General features: G+C 48.2%; 1 protein-coding gene across 1 annotated transcript in view; it reads left to right on the forward strand.

Moving 5' to 3' along the window:
- TNFRSF21 (tumor necrosis factor receptor superfamily, member 21) overlaps nucleotides 1–11401 on the forward strand; it is a 29697-nt gene that overhangs the window by 10969 nt on the left and 7327 nt on the right. Inside the window, exon 3 of the mRNA XM_009702493.1 lies at nucleotides 6944–7209. Within this exon, the coding sequence (XP_009700795.1) occupies nucleotides 6944–7209 (266 nt within the window). The remainder of the gene's footprint in view (nucleotides 1–6943; nucleotides 7210–11401) is intronic.

Genomic DNA, 11401 nt, shown 5'->3' on the forward strand with positions numbered 1-11401 from the left:
GGGCAGAATCCCCTCCCTTGACCTGCTGGTCACGCTGCTTTGGATGCAGCCCAGGGTACCGTTGGCTTTCTGGGCTGCGAGTGCTCATTCCGGACTCATGTCCAATTTTTCATGCACCAGTACCCCCAAGTGCTTTTCTATAAGGCTAATCTCAACCCTTTCATCCCCCAGCCTGGGCTGATACTGGTGATTGCTCCAACCCAGGTGCAGGAACCTTAGGCATCTTCCAAGCCTCCTCATTTAGGATGTGGAATATATTTGGGGGGAAGGAATTGAGTTTCCAATAACCTCCTTATTTTTGGTGGAGGTTGGGGAAATTTTCACATTTTGGAAAGGTATTTATGTTGGGGATTTGGGATTTCTAAGTCCTGGCCTGGCTGAGCTGTGGTGTCTTTGTCAGCTGGAGTTTGGATGTGCCGCATCCTGACTTGTTCGTACGTGCAGACTCTTGGTGTGCGCTCAGAGGTAAAAATAGGCTGCTGTGGCCGTGTGTTGCATGAGTCAGGAGGATATTTGGAGGAGGTAGGTGGGCTGAACTCAGGAACAGAACTGGGTTTGCAGTGATTTGGAGCTTTTATCTGAATGTAGGGGAGGGTTGGGCTGCATCACAGTGGTTCTCCTGTCTGACTTGCGTGTGCCCTTGGGCTGTGTTTTCCACCCGTGATGCCTCACAGTCAAGGTCTGTGCAAGTGTTGAAATCCAGCTAGCCTGTCATAGTCAGGATTTGTCACTGCATGTGGTGTACAAATTAATATTGCCCATCTCTGGGATACCTATGTCAGGAGGTGGGTGGTGGAAGACCCAGGTACTCCAGCTCAGACTGGTACTGGGATGGTGGAGGTCAGTTCCTGCAGGTGTCATAGGTGGGACTGGTGGGACTTGACCCTGCTGAAGAAGGGCTGGATGGAGCGTGGTGTCTCCTGAAATCCAGCCTTGGTGAAAATGCATGAAGCTGGCTCTGGAACCTTGGGCAGATGAGCCACTCGTTAGATGAGATGTGTGTTACAGGTCCTGGAGGATCTCCTAGGCTTTGCTTCTCAGCTGTATAAGACAGCCTATAAGACTTGAACAGATGTTGTGTTAATCCTTTTCTGAACGCTATGTCCCTTCATTGTTCGTGGATGGGAGTACACATGGCTTGGGAGGGCTCTGTAGACTTGAGCATGAGATTTCCCCTTAAAGGTGGCAGCTACTCAACAAGCACTCTTCTGAAAAATACCAAATGATGTTTGGCTTGAGCTCTGAAAATGAAAATAATGACGGCCTTTTGTTTGTGAGAGGGTGGGGAGAGGAAGGAACCAAACCTCCTCTGTGGCTAGACTGTGGTTAGACTTTACCGTATCTGCTGCCAGGTGCTGGGGTGTAGCCTTCTGGCAGGGTAGCTCTTCCACTCCTCTCGAGTTTGCTTGAAGATATGAAAAAGTAATGGCAGAGAAGAGAAGTAGTCTCCTCCAGGTATTGTCCATAAGCATGCCAGCATTGCTGGTCATGGCCCCATGCTGCACTGGCTTCTTGCCCTTCTTGAGGCTAAACAGTTGCTGAAGATCTGGGTTTGTGTCCAACCTGTAAATGGCAGGGCTATGGGAGATGAGCGAGGCTTGTCCAGAACAAGCTCAAGAGAGTCGTTAAAGCTCAGCCAAGTCCCATGCACTTGTGTGATGACCACCTTGGTGACATTCATGAGTGGAAAGACTCACTGCTCTGTCTACACCAGACTGTACCGCAATGAGGTGGGAGACATCAGAAAGAGCTGGAAAGGTGTGGGAGAAATCTTGCGCCAGATTCAAGATAAGCAAATGGAAGTCACTGACATAAACTATAATGGTGTTTATGGAGAAGGTTGGAGTGGAGGTGAGCAGTGTGCTTGGAGGTGAGAGGCCTGTCTGTAGACCTGCCCTGCCTCTCCAGGAAGGTCCTACCCTTCAGCTCAGCATCTTTGTAGATGAGCTGGATGTGTGTTCAGCAGTGCTGTTTGCTTGTGCTGCTCTGCAGGCGTCCGTCTGTCTCCGGACTTGTCTCCGTTTGTCTTGGTTTGGCTGTAGACATGCCTGGTTGCACCCGTATTCCCATGTGTGTACAACCACTCCTGGGCTTCACATTTGCCTGTGCACAAAATGTTGGCCTTGTTCTGGCTTGTAGGGCAGTTCTTCCTTGCTCCGGGGTTATCACTACCTCAAAATAAAAATATTAGGTAGTTACGTGGAGTAGGCCATCACAACATGTAGAGAATTGCAATGTTTAGATAATGGCAATTGAAATGCCACCTGCCCAGGTACCCAAGACATGGATGTCCTGGATCCTTCAGATGCTGTCGTTGCCTGCTCTGAAATGGCCACGGCACACGCAGCTCTGCTGGATGCAGCCATGGGGCTTTCACAGCCAGGGCTCCTCTTTCAATCCAGTGTCTGAGGCAAGCAAAGCTGGTTGATGAATGGTGATGGTCCCTGGTGGTGATGATGGAGAGGGTGGTGGTGCCTCCTGCATAGCAGCAGGGTGGTGGCAATTCTCCCAGGCTGTTCCTCTGTCCCATGTTAAAAAAGGAGGAGGACTCGGGCTGTTCTCCAATATTTGCAAGCTCAGAGCAGCTTTAGCATCACGCCGACCTGGCTGCAACCGGCCTTGCATGGGAAACATGAAATAGGTGGGTTAAAGCACCGTCCCTGCTGAGCTCAGCCATTTTACTTGGGATTGCTGGGAGCCAGAGGGCTTTGAGCATCATCTTCAGCCTTGGTGTGCAGATGAGCATGGTGGGAGAAGGTCCATACGGTTCGGTGGGTGGGGAGGACCAGGACTTAAGGTAGAGCCGGGTTTTTTTGCTCCATGCAGCCTGGTGGGCACCTTCCTGTCCCAGCGGGATGCTCCAGCACTATTAGTGCTCTGCAGAGTAACTTGTAGGGCTTTTGTAAATATGGAAATAGTAGGACTGTAAGCTTATTATAAGCATTAACATTTTATTTTAGTTTTGAACAAGTGAATTAAGTTACTGTAAATGGCTTGAGCAGTAATACTTGGCAGCGTGCAGACACAACTTGTCGTGTAATGGTTTTAATCTTATTTTTCAAGAACAGAGGGAGCAGTCGTTTTCTAACTGACTGGAGCCAAATCTGTGCTCGCGTCTGTGTCTCTTCATATCTCTCTGGGGTTTTGTTTGCACAATATTGTAGTGGATATAGTGAACATATGGGGCTTAAATTCATTTAATAGTTGCAAGAAAATGAGTTTAAGGTTCTTATAGTATTAAGGTAGACATTTCCAAATTCATTTTTAATGGAACATTTGTTCTCCAGAGATTATTCCGCGCCATTAAGTCCTCTGCTGCCTGGTACGTTCTTGTGCCCTGGGATATTACTGCCAAGGGACGTAAACATGTTTATGGGGCCACTTTATTGAACATAAATGTTGTGCCACCGCATAAAACTGGTGCAAATCAAATTGTGACCAGCTGAAAACTTTTCTCACCAGTTCAACAGCTGTAAATACTGGGATTTATCACCATTAAATGCATAGATGGGAACAGGTAGTATATGTGTTTTTTTCCTTTCCCAGAAAGGTGTGCCACGCAGGGGTCATAAAACAGCAAATGAAGTTTTAATGGTTCGGTATGACTGACGTGCGTGGGAGTGGGTGTGGGCAGAGCTGTAGTGCTTTGTCTGACCGCGGGGCAGCACTGTCAGGGGGACCTGACTCTGCTTATTTTGTATGTCTGTGTGTGTGTGTGTGTATATATATAAAAAAGAAAATGGGCAGCATTATCTATCTACCTGTCTATATACATATATCACTTAACCTGGGAAAAAGTAATAATCCCTGAATACGAGAGTGGAAAAAGCTCTGCAAGATTTATACACTGAGATAACGACTTATGCACTCTATATAGATATTATAACTCGGTGAGTAAGTCGTTATCTAGCTGTAGATAGGTAACAGGTAGTTCCAGGTAGTACCAGACCTGCTTGTCCCTCTTTGCACTGCTGGCGTTAACCTTGGTGCACAACCCTTGCAGAGTTTTTTCTACCATCATATTCAGGGATCGATTTTTTTTTTGTTGTTTTTTTTTTTTCCCCCACCCTGAGTTGAGTGATAAAATTAAGTGTCGGCTGTGTAAACCTGGCATTCTGCTGCTTTTATGCCAAAAGCAGTTGAATTTGCTGGTTTAAAAGATCAGACTCCAAACCTGAGTTGGCTTTTGGACTTCTTACCAACATGGGTGTGTGATATCTGAAAGCGCAGGGCTCGGCTGCCGGCGTGATTCGGGCTGCCTGTCCTTCCTGGGCAGGACTGACTGCCAACCTGGATGCAAAGGCTTGGAGGGAGAGGAATTTTGGATTTGCCTGGAAGCCTGCAGGCAACCTGTGTCACCTTGAACTGGACTGCTGGGTTTTTGAGTAACGGGAAGAGTTAACAAGACGAGGCTTGATTCCCGCTACTGTGTTGAAATGCGATGGATGATAGCATCTATTTATGTGCCTCAGATAATTAATCCCATCATAAATCTCAATAGCATGTTTGCAGCCTTTTCTTCTTCCTTAATGCTGGGGGACATTGTCTTTGTCTTGGGCTTATTTTGAATAACGAAGGCAGCTTTTTTTTGTCCCTTTTTTTTTGTTGTTGTTGGTTTTGTTTTTGCCCTCCTGAACCTCTCCATAGTCAAAACCAAGCCCTGTGGTTGGTTTGGTTTTTTGGAGGGGCTGTGTCCCCCATGCTGGGCTGGTGGGCTGAGCTTTTATGGTAGAAGAAACCCCGACCTTCACATCTCTGTGTGAGATAGTACATGCACATCCCTGTAAATCAACTGGGGAAGGAGGTTTGGTGGTTACGGTGGGAGAAGGGTAGGGATATACAAAATGGGATTTGTACTTCGGCATCTCTGCTGTAGAGCAGGCTGAACACCAGCACCGTGGGGTCATGGCTACGTTATCTAGCTTGGAAGTGAAAACTAAAGTCTCTATGTAGCAGGTCTTGATAAGCTTGCTTTAATAGTGAGAAGGGGTTTGGTCAAAAACATTTACATGAGGCTGTTATAGTTTTTTTATATATATGTGCTTATATATATGAGCATATATATGCGCGTATTTTAAATATCTATATCGTATATAGAGATATATAAACGTATATGAAGGGCTGCACCGCGGGGACGGGACCCACGCTGGAGCCATGCGTGAAGAACTGCAGCCCGTGGGAAGGACTGATGTTGGAGAAGTCCGTGGAGGACTGTCTGCTGTGGGAGGGACCCCAGGGTGGAGCAGGGGCAGAGGGGGAGGAGTCCTCCCCATGAGGAGGAAGGAGCAGCAGAGACAATGGGTGATGAACTGACCCCAACCCACATTCCCTGTCCTCCTGTGCCACTGGTGGGGAGGAGGGAGACAAAATTAAGCCGGGAAGAAGAGAGGGGTGAGGGGAAGGTGTTTTTAGATTTGGGTTTCTTATCCTACTCTGATTTGATTGGTAATAAGTTAATTTCCCCAAGTTGAGTCAAGTCTGTTTTGCATATGACAGTAATTGGTGAGTGATCTCTCCCTGTCCCTATCTCGACCTATGAGCCTTTCATTATATTTTCTCTCACCGCTGAGGAGGGGGTTGATACAGTGGCTTTGGTGGGCACCTGGCCTTCAGATAGGGTCAACCCACCACATGTGTAAGTACATACACATAATCAGAATATCTATATCATACGTAGAGACACATAAAAATGCATATATCATGTGTCTGTGTATATATACACAGATATAAAAAAGGAGATAAATTATACAGCCTGATATATATTTATATATATATAAAAAGAGATATCAGTGTGTCTGCATCAGGCTGTTTAGTTTTTTATATATATATGTGTGTATGTATCTATCTCTTTTGCTATATCAGGGCTGTGACCTGAAGGTGCAGTTGAGAGGTTTGGTGTAAACTGCGTTAGAAATTGTAAAAATTTTAGGTCAGAAAAAAAAAGACCGTGGCTGTGATACTTTTCCGTGAGCAGCTCTTTTTGCTGACACAGCGGTTGTGCCTGCGGAGGGAAGGAGAAACAGTCCCTGTAGCGATGCGGGCATGCTGGCGCATGAAGAAACTCGAGGTGTGGTTACTTCTCTGGAAAAAGTGAGTTTCTCTTTGCAGCTCACCTACACCGACACTTCGTGTGGTTGTTGGAAACAAGGTGTTGCTCAGCTTGATAAAACAGGGTTAATCGGCTATTATGGAGGAGGTATGGCTTTATTTGAAGGTTTGACTCCTGACTTAGTGGACTCAAAGATAAGCATGCTGTTTGCATTGCCCCTGAGGCTACAGGGAGGAAACCCTCACTAGCTTGAACCAACACGTCTCAAGGGCTTTTCTGGGGGAAACTCTGCCTTTTTGCTCTTCGGATCCCTGACCATATCTTCCATTCACCCGACGCTCACCTGGTGTAGGGTCTTCTGTCCCATAACTGAGTCATCGCATCCGTCTGCACTGAAAATGGCTCTAAATGCAATCGTAGCTGCTGTGTTATGGAACTATTCATCTTTATAGAGATGCTTTGGTGACTTGCCTCTTAATCCAGCTGCGACACAGGCATATAGGTGACCCTGTTGCCATCTCCCCTGTTCCTGCAGCTATGGGGTGGCTGAGTACCAGGGTTTTTCCTGTGCTGAAGAATGCTGGAAATTTTATGGTTAAATTAACATGCGTGTGCCTCAATTGGAGCAACCTATGGGTCTGTCAGCCTTTACTTGTGTAGCAGGTGTTGAGCACGTTATGGGTGCTGCTTGTCTGCAGAGCTCCTTGCAGCCTGGACTCATGAAAGGTCTTAAGAATAATAATAATAATGATAATAAAATCTCCAAAAAAAAGGTCCAACCAAAGCAAAGCATGGCTATTTGGGGAGGGGAGAAACTTTGCTAAATCTTAGATCCGCAAAGCCAGGAGGCTGTGCAGATCCCCGTGCCTCACCTGTAGCTCTTCTGCCCCACAGGCATCGACATCCTGAAGCTGGTGGCAGCCCAGGTGGGAAGCCAGTGGAAGGACATCTACCAGTTCCTGTGCAACGCCAGCGAGCGTGAGGTGGCGGCTTTCTCCAACGGCTATGCTGCCGACCACGAGCGCGCCTACGCCGCCTTGCAGCACTGGACCATCCGCGGGCCTGAGGCCAGCCTGGCCCAGCTCATCAGTGCCCTCCGCCAGCACCGCCGTAACGATGTGGTGGAGAAGATCCGAGGCCTGATGGAGGACACCACGCCGGTAATGATGGGCTGGGCTTTGCACGCTGTTGTCTGAGGTGGTGCACGTCTTATCTGACTGTGGCGAGCACGTGGGTGCATGGGACTCAGCTAATAGCCAAGTGGCTGGACTCCATCTTCTCCCTGGAGCTCCTCTGAGGCTTATATTTAAGCTTTGTGTTGCTTTTGAGCAAAGCATTGTCAAAGTTTGCTCAAAACCTTGTCAAAGTTTTGACAAGCTCTTGAGTCCTACGTGTTGTGGTTTTGACGTATCTTTGAAGGTCACCGGGAGGACCTGGTACTTGAGGCCTCATGTTGAGGATGCAGAGGAAAAAGCATGCCCCTTTAAACTGCTCTTAAATGCTAAAACTAAATGCCCAGGATTTTGTGAGAAAGGCCAAGCATCCTTGAGCACTATATGTTGCCATTGTAGAGCAGTGAGTTGCTTCCTCCAAGGTGGTGACAGGTGGCATGGGGGAGTCTATGCATGCTGTCCTCCAGAGTTTTGCCCTTCTTTGGCAGCTCTGGCCTTGAAACAACCTGCCCTGTGTTTTGGAAGAATAAATAAATTGCTGCAGAATATCCTGCAGTAGGGTCTTGGCCAGGTGTAAGTCATCGGGAGGCGCCTTGGTGACCTTTGCAGTTTGTTTTGGGCACTCCTGCCTTACCTGTCAGTGTGCTTTTGGTTTTTTTTGGCTCTGATAATTCAGTGGTCTTCTGGAAGTGTTCATGAAAGGTGATGGATGGGGCTTCTTCTGAACATGGAAGCCAATGGGACAACACATGGATGGAGGTGGGGGCAGTTGCGAGAGGGCTCTTCCCCCTAAATCAGTTGGTGAAACATTTGCCGTTGGCCCTAGCAGTGACCCAGACCCAAAGGGGAAGGAGTGGGTGCCTGCAGACCTCCTCGGTGGGGGACCTGGCAAGGTGGGCCTTTGTGTATAGCAGAACTTGTGGGGCAGCGGATTCCCAAATCCCCTTTTGACCATCCCAAACCTCCCCCTGTAAGAGGAACCATGGTCCCTTCACCATGTTGCATATCCCACATGACTCCATTTAGTGCACCAAACATCTTGGTCCCTTGTAACCATACTGTGAAATCACAGGTTTCGATGCGTTAGCGGGAGTCCTGGGCTTGTGTTTTTGAGAGACCCCAAGCCAGGTGCATGCCAAGCATTGCCCTGTGTGTCCTGCCCAAATTTGGGATAGGCTTGCTTTGCCAGCTGCCGGATCGCTCCTGCTCCCATTCAGTTGCTGTTTTCTTTCGTCCAGCTCCTGGTAATTAAGCGGCATGTAGCTTTCTCATTTCCTACCATGCTCCAAGATGATGTGTTTTTTTTCTTTATATCAAAGATGTAAAAAATGAAATGAAAAGCCTGAGACAAAGCTATGGTTTGTCATTTTGCACATGTGAATTAAAGTTTCCAGTAATTGCAATGTTCCAGAAGGACACGTTATCCTCTTGGTCTCCTGGAGCAGGTAGTAACCTCTGTCCTCCTAGTTACTGCTTTGAATACTGCAACAAAGAGCTGGGCTAGGATATCAAATAAAACGTGGGACGTGTTCATCAGCACAACACCTGATTAACAGACTTGGGTTGTGAGGCACTCAGTGCTCCTGAGCGTTGCGTTGTTTTGGCCGAGACTCTCAGGTGCTTCTCAAACAGCACAAAAATGCGGGTGGTAGCTCCAGGAGCGGGGTTTATCAGGCGACCTGTGGGGATGGTGTACTCCCAACGATGGAGTAACCGCAAGCTGTTTGCTCACCTTAGTTGTGTGCCCGTAACTGAAAATGCAGCAAGTGGGTGCTCCAGAGAATGAGCAACCCCAAATCTCAAGGGTAATTGTATGCAAGTCTTCTGGACTTCCCAGCCAGCTCTCCTGGAGGACGTTTCTCTTTGTTTTTTAAAACAGCGTGTTGTGTTCCCCAGCATCCAGCAGCACCTGGAGCCTCGTGGTCCCCCACAGTTTTCACTTGTTTTCACTTGTTTAGAAATTGGTAAAATTGGGTTGCTGATCATTTGAGCAGGTGGCTCAGGTGGGCCCACGTAAGAAATGGGGCTCATTTCAGCAAAGGAGGTGTTTTTTAACAAATTCACCCAAGCTAGCGCATTCTCCTCCGCCATGCATCCGATTGGGCTTTTTCAAATGAGCATCCCTCATAATCAGCCTTAGGCATTCGTCATTCCCATGCCCTGAAGGTCCTGGACCTGTTGCTGTGCTGAAGTGGGATGTCAAAGGTTGAAAGCCCCTAGGGATGCAGATTCAGCATTGCAGCACATTGTGTTTCTGCAAGGTCTTACCTGCTGTAACCTGTTTACCTCCTCCCCCTGATTTGGCTCCCGCACAGTGGATGCGGGCGGTGATGGAATGGCACTGGGAGGGATGCCGAAAGCTGTGAGGAGCAGTTTGTGCAAGGGAGACTGAATCCCTGGAGCCTCGTGCCGGTGGCTGAGCTGTATCGCAGCAGTCTGGACCACGAGCGGCTGCGGGAGCCGATTGCTCAAAGCTGGTTGGAAAGCCTTTAATTAGAGCTAATTCAAGTTTGACTCTCGGTGATTAGCCTTTCCAAAGGCAGACAACTCGAGGCAGTTTCTCTCCGTACCAAACCGGTTTGATCCGAAGGAGTGGGTCGCCCCTTTGGTGGCAGGTGTGGATGCTGTGCTGCACCTCTCCAGTGACTGGCTTTGCAGAAGCTATCTTGCAAAAATAAAAATTAAAAAAAAAAAATAAATAAAAAGAGCTTTTTTGCTCTGGAGGGAGTGAGGACTCTTATAAGCAATGCAAATGCGTGTGTCCTCCCTGCAGCTAACAGCGTTGAAGCCCTTGGGGTGACCCAACCCAGAAGCAAGCATCCAACGTGCCGGTGTGTCTTAGATGAGCCTGGGAGGGATGTGTGGGTGGCTGTGCTGTCCGTGGTGCCTTTGGCTCTGCCTGGCATCCTTGGGTGCAAAAGGGGGTTTCCCCATCTCTCCCCAAGGTCCTGTGTCATAAGAAAGCACCGACAGCCCCAACTCACAAGTAAAAATTGTGTTATTGAATGATGTAGCTCTCAGCTAGCAAATTGGTACCCTAAACCCAGCCAGCCTCCCTTCCCCATCCCACCTCACCCGCTATTGCATCCTTGTCCCACATCCTTTATCTGGTGTTTGCCTTCAGCCTGTGAAACCTGTGGAGGCAAAGCTGCTCTCTCCTGTAGTGCCCCATTCCCTCGGCAGCTTTTTGGGCTCCGACATCCAAGTGTTTACAACCCTTGTTAGGAATAGGGGAATTAATGGGAGTCTCTGGAGCGTTATGGTAGGTGGCAGGAACATTTTCCTTGAGGTAGGGAACAGCTCCACTGAAGGCTTGCGGCTTTCTTAGCTGCAGGAGATTATGCTGGTTTTGCATGGCACTAAATGAATTTAGGTTAAAACGAGATTAGCCCTTTGAATCACTTTGCTAGGGGTTTTTTGCAGCTGATCCAGAAAATACAGTGAGTGCAGCAGCTCTGGGAAGGTTTTTCGGGGTACGTTTAACTCGCCAGGCTCCTGTTAAAGGCTGGCTCTGGCCACAAACACTTTTCCAGCTTGAGGTTTGCAAAATCTCTGCCCTTGCAGGCAGGCTTGCCGGGCAGTGGGATGCGAGCCTGGGCACTGTTTAGCGAGCATGGGCACACCCCAAATTAGTGGTGCTGACAACAGCAAAAATAGGGGATAGAGGAGGGTGGAAAGGGAGAGGTTTTTCACTGCTATGTCAGCAAATTGCGGTTCTCCATTTTGGGATTAAAATTGAAAAAATTCAGTGCAGCGCAGGTGCTGGGTAATGGGATTTTTTTGGGGTGCATAACAGCATTTTGCAGATATCAAGGGGCATCTGTGCTCACCCGGGCTGGCCTGGGGCGTTGCTGGCATGGCTGGCCACGCTGGCTACTCTAAGTGTCCTACCATGAGCGATGCTTTAAACTCTTTTTATTTATGGCTCTGCTGGCCTCGGCTGAAATATTTCAGGGAATGAATGAAGGGGAAGCAAACAGCCTTGCTCAGGACGTTGAGCAGCGCAGCCTCAGCAAAGTTTTTTAAAAAAAAAAGAAAAAATTAATGAGAGAGATATTGAAAATGGAGAGGGGGAGGCTGCAGCCGCAAGCCCAGTGAGATTTAGGTGTGTGGCTAATTGCATGTCGTGGATAATCCCATGAATCAGCAGATGTTTCAGGGCTGGGTCTGGTGTGAGGTT

This window comes from Cariama cristata, unplaced genomic scaffold (assembly GCF_000690535.1).
Source record: "Cariama cristata isolate BGI_N322 unplaced genomic scaffold, ASM69053v1 scaffold11626, whole genome shotgun sequence".
NCBI classification, from domain to species: domain Eukaryota; kingdom Metazoa; phylum Chordata; class Aves; order Cariamiformes; family Cariamidae; genus Cariama; species Cariama cristata.